The sequence below is a fragment of the Ptychodera flava genome, chromosome 21 (genome assembly GCF_041260155.1).
Source record: "Ptychodera flava strain L36383 chromosome 21, AS_Pfla_20210202, whole genome shotgun sequence".
Lineage (NCBI taxonomy): Eukaryota > Metazoa > Hemichordata > Enteropneusta > Ptychoderidae > Ptychodera > Ptychodera flava.
Window position 1 is genome coordinate 34980652 of NC_091948.1, and position 14846 is coordinate 34995497.

At 35.6% G+C, this 14846-nt stretch overlaps 1 protein-coding gene across 1 annotated transcript in view; it reads right to left on the reverse strand.

Moving 5' to 3' along the window:
- Positions 1-352: 352 nt before the first annotated feature.
- The window catches only part of LOC139122111 (asparagine--tRNA ligase, cytoplasmic-like), a 59487-nt gene continuing 44993 nt past the window's right edge, over positions 353-14846 (reverse strand). The window contains exons 13-20 of the mRNA XM_070687504.1: positions 12156-12233; positions 11058-11179; positions 8474-8609; positions 5199-5312; positions 4315-4362; positions 3541-3624; positions 2805-2936; positions 353-2036 (exon numbers count right to left, since the gene is read on the reverse strand). Of these exons, the coding sequence (XP_070543605.1) occupies positions 1905-2036; positions 2805-2936; positions 3541-3624; positions 4315-4362; positions 5199-5312; positions 8474-8609; positions 11058-11179; positions 12156-12233 (846 nt within the window). The 3' untranslated portion in view covers positions 353-1904. The remainder of the gene's footprint in view (positions 2037-2804; positions 2937-3540; positions 3625-4314; positions 4363-5198; positions 5313-8473; positions 8610-11057; positions 11180-12155; positions 12234-14846) is intronic.

Consider the following 14846-nt stretch of genomic DNA (forward strand, 5'->3'; position numbering starts at 1 on the left):
TTGACCGTTAAATTGGTCAAATTACAGTTTATAACAATAGTAAATGTAATGTATAACACTATGACTCAATGCTGACTTCAATTTTGTATCTGTTTTTCTTCTTCAGGACATTTAGAAAACAAATTGCTTGCTTTTAAGCAAAGCTTTTCAATGCATTTCATTGATGTTGCTAGACAACTTTTTTTATAAAATAATATCCTATTAAAGTCTGTGAACATGCCTTCATGCAAAGTTGGAATGGAGTTGTAAATTGGCTATGTGTGAGAAACAGTTCCTGACAAAGGAAACACTTCCTTGAAATGCCTTTCTAGACTATTTGGAACTTACAAATAAAACACGGCTTCAGAAGGTATGCATTGAACCAGTGACATTTATTTAGATAATTGGCAATGATCACTCAGTGAGGTACATCAGATATCTGTGAAACATCATTGTGGAAGAGTTTTGAAATTATGTCAGTCAGTAACCAAATAAAAATGGCTTTCAAAGCCTTTAAATATTCCTCTTGACCATGTTTCATAATTTGACCCTTTCAATATCAAATAAGAAAGAACATATACAAAGTAGTTGGTCCAATGACAGATGCCATGTTTTCTTGTGTCTGTACCGTGATATCTGTCTCATGATTTCTTCATGAAATGGATTCTACTTCATCCTGCTCATGATTTCAAATTTTACCTCTTGCATTTAGTATGTGTCTGACACATCGTACCAGAAATTATAGTCAGTCTGGTTTGTACCATTTGTTGAAAAACGTTATATGCCAGATTTTTTCTCTTTTACACTAGCTTACCATCTTTTCTCCTGTCAAACCATCTTTCGTTTATTTTTTTAACCGAAACCTCTCTCAATATCAAATGATTCACCCCCAACAGGTCTGGGAGTTTCTCTAGACATGGCCGACTTCACTCAGGAATCTCTCATCATCCAAATTAGAGTGAATCATATCTTTAGTACAGAGAAATGAAGTATTTCTGAGCCAAAGCGGCACACACTATTGAAGTAATAGACTGCACTGTATATACATAAGCTATTGCATCGCAACTAGGACACTTCACTGATCACAAAAGTAAAAGTTTTCTCTCTAAATTCTTGGAAGCTATGACACAAAAATCATTGACTTCAAAATTTGAATGGAGAATTATCAGTTTAAACTAAAACTGAATTGTTTGTGATTAGTTTTCCACGGACACTGTTTGTAATCAATGTAGCTGTGCAGTATTGTATAAACTGAGTAAGTAGGGGGAATGGGCAGATGTGAAAATATGTAAAAATAATTATCAATGCTAAAATTACTGTATTTCACTTTAAGGAAATACAAATAACATCTTTGTTATGCATATTTGATTAACTCTTGTGAGACTTTAGGACATGTTGAATCTGTCATTTCCTTGATAATGTTTCTCTTTATCATCAATTAGATTCTGTCAAAGCTCTATGTTCAAAACACCAGCTATCGTGAGAAATCAAATTTGATTGACACATGATATGGGTCTGGGTTATTGACCATGTAACAATATTGAGAAATTCTGTGTCAGTGCGTTGACATGTAATTACCAATGGTGACCTTAGATATATATAGAGTGTCAATACATTTCACAATGTTGAAATGTAAACTTGTCATGGTAGTTGAAATGTGCTATCACAAAATGCAATAATGAATTGCACAAGATCAGTTACCAAATTCTGTGATACATCAGGCATTGATTGTTTCATAATATTTAGATGTCAGCTCACTTTCTCTGATAATTTTAAGTTCAATGTTGCCAAAAAAACACTAGACTGGATCATGCATATATCATAAATGCTATTAGTTTAGCCAAACTTTGTGAAAAATCTGACATTTCATTTTAATCTAAATTGAATTGTTAATTTGACAAGTTTTGTTTTTCTACTTTGCACCTTTAGGGCTTGCATCTCTCTGTGAATCGAGGATAGAAACAGACATCACGTATGTGTGGTCTGTTCAACAGCCATGTTAAGAACCGTTCCAATCCTAAACCATAACCACCATGGGGACATGATCCATATTTGCGCTAGAAAACAAACAAACATGACATCAATTTGGATTTTGTGTATTCACAAACAATTAGTTTGTGTTTGCCTTTTTGTCCACGATACTAATTCATTTAACTATGATAATGATACATTTCACCATGATACTGATACATACCACCACGACACTGATACATTTCATCATGATAATGATACATTTCACCATGATACTGATACATTTCATCATGACACTGATACATTTCATTATGATAATGATACATTTCATTATGATAATGATACATTTCACTATGATACTGATACATTTCATTATGATAATGATACATTTCATTATGATAATGATACATTTAACTATGTTACTGATACATTTCATTGTGATAATGATACATTTCATTATGACATTGATACATTTCACCATGATACTGATACATTTCATTATGATAATGATACTTTTAATTATGATACTGACATTTCTTAACAATGAAAGAATGATGATAAAAGCCAAAATTATTTGATTGCAAAATCCTTGAATTTATTGCATATCTGTATATTTGTTCATTACCGGAGTTTAACAAAACCACAGTACATGATCTGTCAAATACAGATAATGAAATCTATAGATTTGTTCTCTAGTGCACAGTATTTGACCTGAGTTTTTTCTCTAAACTAGGTGCTTGTTCAAGAAGAACCAACATTTCTAAATTTTCACTCTTTGATTATTGTATCTGACACCTAGATTGCACAGAAATGTTGATTATCAGAACACAAATACTGACTACAAGTTGACATACCTGATCAGTGTACCAATAGTATGGAGCTGGATCTAACCCTTCACGTTTATATGCTTCCATGAGTTCATCATAATCCCACATTCTCATGGATCCACCGACAATCTCACCAACATTGGGCATCAACAAATCAACCTGAGGGAAATGGTATGCTTAATAACTACAACACTACAATGTCTTTGTGGAAGGCGATAAGCAGGTAAAAGTTTCCTGGGTTTCCCTCTATATATCAATACAATCAGATTAGGGGACAGCAGATATATTACATGGGTTCTCTAATCATTTACCAATTTTTCGTGACCATGACCAAAACACTGTACCAGTTCCAGGGTATCATGATTATAAAAAGTAAACTGGTTCCACTGTAGTGCCCATGGTAACACACACATCTTAACTATTTCTGCTGAAGAATACTGCAAGTACTTGTGACAATTTTTGGTTGAATAATGTATCAATGTTGATGTATAGTTTGAAGACAGATTTGGAAATAACTTTTCATATTGGCCCCTAGTATACCATCACCAGCACATGATCATCCAAGTAGCCACATGCAAAGCTATGAGTTATTAAACTGAGCAAATCTACAAAGCAGTACAATTGTGGAAACAGATGAATTGGGAATGAATCATCAGCAAAATTAATTTTAGAAGTAGAAAGACTGCATGGTAAGACATTGAAGAAAGTCTTGCCTCAGTAAATTGGCTGAAATATGGAATGTGCATCATAGATCAATACTTACCGACTCAGTGACTCTACGATCTTCTGGACATTTGGACATATAAAACGATTTGATTTCAGCAGGAAAGCGAGTAAACAGAATTGGCTAAAATGAAAGTGACAGAAAATGAGTGTCCGAGTATCACAGGCATTTGGTGTTACATGCTTAATAATGAAATCAATTAAATAAACAGTACAAAATTATCATCTGACAAAACAATGCAGTTGTCATATGTTATATTTCTATAATCATATCACTCAATATCATATTAATAAACTTTACATTGAATTTAAACCCAGTGAGAGTACATTGTAAAATCAATAGGGTTGCTCTGTTAGGATTGACTGTTAGTCCATCAAATTTGTCTTATCTGTCGGATTATACTGAGAATTACAAAGAAATTATAAAGTGATTTTCATGAAACCTTGTACTTAGCTATGTTAACACTAAAACAATTTTAATCTCATAAACACCATACCCAATTTGCAGATGAACTTTACTAAATGTTTTCACAAGTCAATATGCCATTGATGAAATTTTTCACGAACACAACAGTGTATCAATAGTTCTCTCAGCTGACATGGTCATTGTCATCATGGTAACATTATGTAAACTATATCGGTAGTTGACAGAACTTATAGGGCTAGACAATGATAATCTATTGTGCTCATCATTTTGCAAACTGGTTGCCCCCTAAATTCTGTCATTTAGCAAGTTGGCTGCCCTTTAAATTCTTTCTCAGTTGTAAGTTTTTAAAAAGCAAAATATCTGGAGTGAAAGTAACGTTGTACACACCTCATTGATTTTGTCTGTCATCTTCCTCTCTGGCATTTCAGGAATATCCTGCAGATGAAATAAAATAAACTTTCACAATTTTGTCATGAATTACTATTTCCAGGGTCCATACACTCAAAGTCACTTCAAATTCAAGAACTTCAAGGAGTTTTTCAGCAATTTTCACAGAGTTTTCGAGGTCGAAATACCATTCTCCAGCTATCATTTTGGCAATATGTTATTTTTATATCATTTTACATATCATTTTTATGATATTACAACTGATCGGATTGTCTTGTCATTTTTGAAAATTGTGGGTGGATTATCAATTTTACAGGACTTTCAAGGACTCGTTTCATATTCATAAATGAAACATTTGCAGAATTCATTCACTCCAGATTTAATGATAATTCACAATTTCATTGTTTGAAAAAGAAGTTCAAATTCTAGCACTTTTGCTCACCATGTCTTATAAACATGGCGTACATGTCAGTTTCATCATTATCAGAAATTTTTGTGAAATGCATGTTGTACCATCTTGACATTGATGCCATGTTCATGTTAAATTTGCAATTATGATATTGCATAGAGACAAAATGAAAAGCTTTGCATTCAGTAATCATACTGTAAAGATTAAAAGAGTCTGGTTGACAATGACCAGACCTTTGAATTCAAAATCTGTAGCTTTCTACATTGAAATCACTGAAATCTTATACACACAATATATATTGACCATGTGCTTGGCCAACGTCAAAAGCACTGGTTGTTACAAAGCTGCAAATTATTCAAATTACACTATACCCGTATATGCTACATAAATCACTCATAAAATAACAAGTGATGAATTGTAAGCACAAATCAAACTAATCTCTTTGTTGCTATAAAAATATTTGAAAACAACATACCTCTCCAAATTCATAGAATGTATCATCTTCTTTCTTAATTTCATGTTCACGAAGGTATTTGATGCCATCTTTGTAGTCCATGCGTCTAAATGGTCTTTTTGGAGGCTCAAAGTTCTGTGAAAATGAAAATTGTTTGAATGTTTCACTGTAAAGCACTGAATTAGCTCTGACTCAAATAATGAAATGTATGTTAATGGATTATATGACTTTGGTGTGAAATGTTGGTGTCTAAAAGTGAGGATTTTGAATCCCATGGAGGGAACTTGGAAGTAGGTGCCTTTCATTTGAATACGGACTGATGTATGACGATGAATTTGGTCATTATCAAAATTGGTATATACAATGATTTTGTTGAATGATAATCAAGATACCCCGAGCATACAGTATTCTACTGCATCGTATGTATATGGCAGTAAAACTGTGGAAAAGTACTTATAGCATGTGAAGAGCATTTAAAGCTAAGTAACAAACATTTCTCATGACTTTGCCCAATGCACACTCATAAGGGATATAGAGTCAAAATATACTAACGTACATCATTAAGAAGTAATGTTCTGTCTTAAATTGAGCATAGACAGACTGTATGTGGAACAAACCACAGTACATGGCACACAAAAACAGAACAGTCAGTTTCAGGGCCATGAAACTGTCCAAAAAAAGTGATCAAGCGCACTAGACATTTCATTGTTCATCCTCTCAATTCGTTAGATAGAATTTAGAAGCCATTTGTCAATGGTTTTTGCATTTCTTGGCGTTGAACTGTTGTTACCCATGACTGACTTAATTAGTTAACTGTTATTCTTTCATATGGAAAGAAACATTGTAATATGAAAATATACTGACTCTGCAGTATGATGTGTAAACCTGGCAAGTGTGTGTGGATCTTTGCGACTCCCATGACTCATGATTGACAACACTTTGAATTCATAACAGTCCCAAGAGTGCCCATAGTTGAAACGTTTAATCACTTTGAATCAAATCCTCTATTTTTACTGTAAAATACTTCAACAGATATTTATAGAGCTATTAAGAATAAAATTTTGCTGAAAAGCAGTGTAAGCATTGTGGTGGGAAAGATAGTTTTCATAGCGCTTAAAGGTCTGGTGAAATGGTCCCGTTCGTGTGACTGAATATCTTCCAGGAGGTCAATACTATTACACTCGCAACAGAATTGAACCTAAAAGTACGCGCAAGTGTTAATTTTTTTGATATTTCTATGCGCGGCTTCATGGGTCATTTTGCGACACTCAGGTCACGCCCTCAGCGGGACCCAAGGTTGGCCGTCTGTGACGTCACAGGTGTGTTCATTTACGTCGAATAGCGGTCCAACGCCGCCTTATCTCTGCCCGGTATCCGCTAACAAAACAGGCTGAGCCAGTGTTCGCGCTGCCCATTCGCCACGTTCGCCAATGCGAATTGAAATCCGAAGTGGCGAAAAAAAAATCGATCCTAATTCGCCACAGTGGCGAAACTGATTTTTGTTTAAAAAATATGGTAAAATAAAGAAAAAACGTGGGTTTTTTAGTCTTTTGTTTAATCTGCGCTTCTCTCTCGGCAATTCGCAAAAACTGTGTCTACTTCCGTATTATTGCGTTCTTTCCGTCGTACGTATTTGCAATCGAGCCAAGTCTCGCGAGAGATTTGACGTCATTTAGTCTAGTGTACAGCATGCATAAATGGCTCTCGCGAGAATTGAAACTTAGACACACGCAATCGAGCCCTTGCGATAAATTTGACGTCATTTTGCCAGTGTACAGCAGGCATAGGAACGCTCGCTCGCGAGAATTGAAACTTTTGCTATACATAGCAGACATACGCATTTTAATCGAGGCAACAAGGTTCGGTGTTATAGTTGATTTACAATGCGGTCTAGATGTTCTGTGTTGTGCTTTTAATCACGGTCTTAAACATTCCATGTGTGGTCGATTTGCATCGCGTTCCTCGTGGTCCGGTATTCCCCGTTGTTCTTCAATTTAATTGCCGTCCCAACGACACGTTCCGTGTTGCTGTCGATTTGTATCATGGAGGACTCTACCTCCATGATTTGTATCATGATCTCTACGTTCCGTGTTGTTGCTCGTTTTTAATGGTAGTCTCAACGTTCAGTGTTGCTGTTCATGCAGCTGATTTGCATCGTGGTCCCAACCTTCCGTGTTGTAGTTGTAGTGCATTTTAATCACGGTCCCATTTACGTTTTTTACTGTTGATTTGCATTGCGGTCCCGACGTTCCGTGTTGTAGACTAGTGCATTTTAATGGCAGTCACAACGTTCAGTGTTGGTGTTCATGCAGTTGACTTGCATTGCGGTCCCAACCTTCTGTGTAGCGAGTAGCGAGGCAGGCTCAGCCGAGGGACCGTGGCCGATCGTACGAACCAGCGGAAACAAGCACATTATGGTTCAAACACTCAACACTTGACGGGAACTTGAAAAAGTTTAGAGTTGAGCCGTTCATGTTCTTGCCGCTGTCACAGCCACCAAAAAAACAACGTTCTCCATAGTGAAGGAGGACACTGTCCTGATCATGTTAGCGGAAACCCTAGAAGTTACTCCCCGTGGGGAGCTTACGTACGTGTGAAATACTTTACTTCCCGTTATGAGATACGACGTCGGGCAAACTTCGGAAAGCCGAAAACAGTCGACTGGAGAGGCTTGGGGGACACGCCCACATTGCATTTTTCTTTTGCCATATTTCATAATCACGCGCGCTAAACGAAAAAAGGAATGAATGCAACTGTTTTATAGACCATCAACTGTATTTCTGTGATTTTGCAACATGGGCATTTCACCAGACCTTTAACTCAGCCTTCAAACTCTCTCCCTCTTCAGACGGTAAAGTCTGAAAGTCCAAATACACATTCTATGTTACAACTTATACCGCTGACTATACATATACAGTTGATATTGTTAATTACAATTGTTAATGATACTTATCACACAGCATACCCTCCAGTACAGTTTGAACTGTTGTCTTCAGGAAGACAATGTGGATTCACAAACATAATCATAATTTACAAGGATTTTTGAAACATGGGTCCCTGTGTCCTTGAATTCCTTGGACTTTCAATGTCAAATTCTACAACAAATATGCTTTACTACACACCAATAAATAGGACATATAGTACAGAGAAATATGAACGATGTTATTATATGACCATATGCTCAAAGGTCACCAAGAGTTTTGGTGACAAAATTCTGCTCCCATAGTGGTCCATGGCTAATAGGACCCCAATCACTAGCTCTACTTAAACTTACATATGCACAAAATAAAACTTACTGGATGTAATTCTTTAACAAGAGGTGCCACATCAGATTTCATTACCCTGTCAACGACATCACAGACTAAGTCTTCTATTCTGTCTAGCAAATCTTCAAATGAGATAAATGCACATTCTGCTTCCACATGGGTGTACCTGTCACAATTCAAGATAGCATTACTCTATGGATACTGCATCCACATGGGTGTACCTGTCACAATTCAAGATATCATTACTCTATGGATTCTGCTTCCACATGGGTGTACCTGTCACAATTCAAGATAGCATTACTCTATGGATGCTGACAGTGGATTAAAGTATGGATAATAAGTATATATCTTATGCCGTTCATACACAGGCCATTAAATTGCCTCTGAAATGGTTCTGGGTCAATACTGGCATAAAAAGTTATGTGTGGACGCTCCGAAGTGGGTCTGAAGCGTTTCAGATTTGAGAGAGTTTAGTCGGCCCGACCTGAGCCGTTGTATGGATTAACTCTGTCCGCAAATCACTGTGTGGACGGACTGAGCCACTTCAGAGGCATTTTAAACGCCCTCACGCGATAGGTATTTGTAACATAAAACAAACAACAACCAACATACAATATTCACTTTCGTCATGGCTGCCGAACACAGTTCTACATCTCGTGAAAATAACTGGTCAGACGACGAAATAAGTTTCTGATCTCAGTCTGGGCAGACGAAAGCCTTCAAAGAATGCTGAACAGAATGTGTCGCGACAGCCTCGTTTACAAAAAAATTGCAGAAAAGGCTCTATAGAGAGGTTTAAACAGGACAGCAGATCAGTGCCACCACAAGCTCAAGACACTGAAGCTAAAATACAAAGAAGTTGTATTTTCCTAATCTTCATTGGAACAGAACATGAACTGCACGAATTCATAAAAGCAATTAACAAAATGCATCCTACTTTCAAATTTTCATATGAAAGTTCTTCACACAAAATAACATATCTTGACCTCGTCATTTACAAAGGTCAACGATACAACAACGAAAACATACTAGACACTGGAACGCACACAAAACCAACAGTACATTCCAGTTCTTACACAGAAAATCATGTCATCCAAAATCAACCTTCAAGGGCCTTATCGAAGGTGAAACATTAAGGTACATGAGGACATGTAACAACGAAGAGGACTTTAACATCAAAATCAAAACATTTAATGAAAAGTTACTACAACGAGAATATCCACAACGAGAAATATCAAACATCAATGCGGACACAAATTACGCAACACGAAGAACACATTTAAATCACAAACAAACGCACAACAACAACACTATATAAAGTGATATTTTCTACCACATATATTCCACATATCAAAAGACATCAAACAAGCACTCCTGAAGAACTGGAAAGAAATAGAAAAAGACCAAACACTATATAATTTATTCACGATGAAACCCATCATCGCATACAAAAGAAATCCAAACATTGGCGACAAACTCATAAATGCACAAGTACACAATCTTACAGAAAAGACCGAACAAAATGAAACAAGACAAACTGACCCAAATATAAGTATTCCAGCCACCTTACTGGACAAACAAAACACTGAAAATGATTAAGCCACAGACAGTAAAACAAAAATCAAAGGAGAGCAAGTATCAAAAAGCAACTGAGGAAGAGACCACACACTGGTTTCGAAACATAGCATCAAAGGATCACACTGTCATTCGACAGCCAGATTAAGGCTACGTCTCAGCATGGCTTATATCTACACCAATAGCCGAACACACAAAATCAAACATGAACACAGAGAATGAAAAAAATAGTGTAGGTGATGTGTGGAGCCGCTTTCCCTTTATTACATATCAAACTCGAGGGCTAAATGGGTTAAGGATTGTATTTGGTCTGCATTCAGATCTTTAAGGTGACGATGACTCCGTCTGGACAGTCTGGACAGCTTATACAGCAGGTAAAAAAACAGAAGACAAGCCAGTATGACGTCGTTCATTTCAGCCATCTTGTTACAATGCCGTATGCTTGGTCATACACACCTTTTGAACTCAAGACGGCGCATTAAGACGTCTTAAACACCAAAACGATGGCTTAATTTTGTGAGTGTGGACGCAAGCGGACTCAAACTATTAATCCCCTGTGTTTACAAATCACAAATAGTGTTACAGAAGCATTTCAATTTTTACCTGTCTGAACGTAACATCTGTCAGTCACAGAGCAATCACTGATTATATCCCTCATACACTAAATTTTTGTCATCAAATCAACTATTCATTCCCATGACAACAAGAAATCCCAATTGTAAGTCCTCTTATTTATGACATTTCTGAAATGTCTGTATCAGTTTAAATGTTTTTGGAAATGTCTTTCAGTCATACAAATAGTTACAAATAGAAATTTTTTGAGTCAGAGGAGTGTCAACTCTACCTTTAATGTAGTTTTTTTTTCATATTAAATTAGATCATTATAATGAGGAGGTTTGTAAAAACCTTCATGACATATAAAAGTACATGTATTCACTCAAAAGACAAAAAAATAACATCTCTTGCTACATTAAGAAACAGAATCAAAGAAACATATAAGTATTGCAAAAAGGTTAAAACAAGACAACAAGCAACTTACTCAGATAGATGTCTGCGTGTACGAGACTGTTCAGCTCTGTAACTCTGTGCTATGCAATAGACATCTCCCATTGATGGTAGAGCTGTCTCCAAATACAACTGTGACGACTGGGTCAAGTACGCCTGACAAAAATCATGGAAATATATTCAAGCATTTAAGTCCAGAAGATGTATTCAAATGTCAAATTCAGACAAGAGCAGTGATGTATCAAATCAACCAGACATCAAAACAAGTGTAACTTGTTGAAAATGAATGATTTCCAATTTCCAGCACCTTAGTATTTCAATGTGTATAAACTTTGTAAGTTCCAGACCTGTGTATTTGCTTTTGATTTCAAAACTGGTCATTATGGCCATTCAGTAGATCATTATGCTACATCTATTTCACATTCATATGGGACACACTTAGCTACCTAGCGAAAGTTTTGTTATTCAAAAGGTAAATTTAACTCAAAATAATATATATTACTGGATAGCTAAGCATTGGAAGGAAATTCCAATGAAGATTAAATCTATACAATCAAGAAATTTGTTTAAAACTTCACTTAAAATTTTTCTTTTGAACACAGAATTTTTAAAATCTCTATACATTTTGCTGTTGAAATTGAAATGTATCTATTGAAAAAATGGCAAGCTATATTACTTTGATTTCATGATTTGTATGAAGCTAGGGCCACTAGATCTATTTCTCTGGTGCCCATTAATTATGTTACACAAATTCTTCCTGGTGAAATAGATTATTATTATTGTTAACCTAAGAGTGATATACCTACCGTATATGGAAATAATGAGTAACCAATAAAAGCACACAGGTAAAGAATATAATGGGGTACATGTATGTTACGTTCAGTTTTCCATATCCCTTCTTTGACAGTATAGAAGTACATCAAAGTAAAAGAAAAATACCAGTAGTAAATTTAAAGGTGTATTAAAGGATCTCTAGTTGCGCATAACAACTCAGGTCACATAGTGACCACACCAAGCTGTTTTGATATTATTTGCTTGATTCAAGAATGAAACGTATTTAATTCATAATTTGTCTCTCACAGGATACGCACTTCATACTAAAAGTATAAAAACTCAATTAAAAGTGAATTACCTCTTCTCCAAAATAATTCAGTTTGAAGAGAGTTGAACCTCCTTCTACTTGAGTTTGTACCATGGTTGGTGGAAAAGTCTGTCAATAAAAAGTCAGAATACTTTTATCCTACAACTTCATTTGAACTGAAAAGCTGTGATCATTTTAGCTTTGTCAAGTTCCCACAACAACTAAAATGTATATACTATGATCTTGTCTTTCTAATTCTTTGCATCTTGAAAATGAAAGACTTAAATGCTTGATCAAGCTTTTCTTAAGCCCTAATAGCTGTGAATGTGTAATAAACTGATCTCAAAATGTCCTGAGTTTTCCAAGAGTTTTCTTTGAATAAGACCCATTAGAGACTGGAAAAGTGTGTAACACTGTCATGTGTTAAAAGTGGCATGTAAATTCAAACGTTTTAACATCATTTTGGATTTCCCGCCATTTTCAAAAACTAATCATCAGACAGAGAAAATAAAGATTACAACAACAAAATGTTGGTCATTGTGTGTTGTACGTTCTAGTAAATGTTGTAACCTTCATAAATGTAATAATCTCCATAAATGTAACATCAACCATAAATGTAATAAAATGCACCTATAAAGGTAATACCACCCATAAATGTAACAAAAATCAACCATAAATGTAATAAAAACACCAACCACAATTGTAATAAATGGTAACCATAAATGTAATAAAAAAATCACCCATAAATGTAATACTTGTCGACCATAAATGTAATAAATCTATTTTGTTGTTGCAATTGAGGAATTAGCCCTTCAATATTTATCTATGTAATAAGGAAAGCAACTACACACATTATTCATATCTTATTTGTTTACTTTTAGTGTGTTTTGTATATTTGAAAGTGAATTTTATGTTTCCCTATTTTGTGTACAGAACTGATTGGCCATGGCGAGACACAGCCGTAATATGAATGTCAGTGCAGTCTCTACTCCAGAGTGGAGGAGACTGTATAACACTACGATCCTTTAACGCCGTTTTTTCGAAATTTGCCGTACTTTCTTAATCAGTCGCCTCAAATTCGTCTTCAGTGGATAAATTGTGTGGAATAATCGATAGATTGTCTGTATTCCTATGTTGTCCCACTTGAAGTTTGTTCCTTCACTGGGGATGTTAGGATGTCTAATTTTGTTCTACTGTGTTCAAGGTAGTGTTCGTATTGTTTTTACTAGATTGAAATATAGATATATGTTCTCGTCAATATATTTTGTGTCGTAAGTTTCTGTTATAAGGTTGTATATTTCTCTGTAATTTGTTCTGAGTCATCTGTCATAAACTTTGTGTGGTATCACTGGTTGACAGGTTATTTGGACGCTTCCTTATTATGTAATTATCAGTGTCTAGAACTGCTGTTCCACTTCAATTATCTAACGCTTTGATCGGCATCTCGCCATTTTCTAATAAAAGAGCAATAAAAGAGCAATAAAAGAGCATAAAACAGTGGCTAGATTCAAATCCATAGACGTGTTTAAAAAGATGAATCTTCAGCAATAGTTTAAAATTATCAAGGGAAGTACTGTTTGATGGAGATCGGCAGGTCATTCCATAATTTCGGTGCAGTGTAGCTAAATGAACGAATTCAAAATGACTTGGTTGCAACTCTCGGTTATTTCAACATGCAACTGTTCTCAGAGGGGAGACTTCTAACCGGTTAGTATATGGAAAGAAGACCACACATGTAAGGAATTGTGAATTAAGTGTAATGTATGCAACAAAATCTTGAATTCAATGTCCTTGTTGACCTGCAACCACAGGAGCTCGCGAAGGATGGAAGTGATACGATTGAAATTCCTGGTTTTGGTGATGAGGCAGGCAGCAGTATTCTGAACAAGTTGTAGTTTATTCATACGGTTTTTAGAGATTCCATAGAGGAGACTATTACAATGATCTAGTATCGATGTAACAAAAGCGTGAACTAGGTGTCTGGTTGTGTCCTTTGTCAGATACTTGCGAATGTGACCAATGTTCCCGATATGAAAAAAATGCAGATTTGCATATAGCATTTACATGGACATCTATACTCATTGAGTTATCAAATTTGGCCCCTAGGTTTCTTGCAGAAGCAGTTGGTATAATGGTACAGTTGTCTATTTCTAACGACTTTGATTCATGGTCCAGTTTTGAAAGATTCTGATAGTCTGATACTTTTATCCTGATGACTGACTATGAGTTTGTACAAATGATATATAATGTACATAAGTCTTTGAAGAGGCTATCTTAATGATCGCTGCCAGTCCCTGACAAGCTGGAAGTCACTGCTAATTGTTACAATTTCAAGTAGACTTTCAGCATTTCAAGTAAATTTTGGAATGTCCCAGCCTTCAAAACAACGAGCTGCAATACTTTTTCTAAATACAATGCTACTGACATTTAAGGTAGTGACTCAGGTTCGTTGACACATATTTTCAATCAAATGTTCCACATAAAAACGGGGTCTCACACCCAACATGTGGTACATTTTCTGTTAGGTCTATATTTGAAGAAGGTAAAAATTTTGTTTAGTTGTCAAAACATGCATTCGTATGTTTGTTTAAGTCGAAAACGTGTGATTTTGAGTTTTTTCACTTAAAAAAGTATAAGTAAGAATTGGAAGCACCACTAAGTGATCTGTTAACTGCACTAGACAGCTGGATATACTGGGGGAAAAACCGTGTTTTGGATTTTTGAAATTCGCTTTTGTTTCTG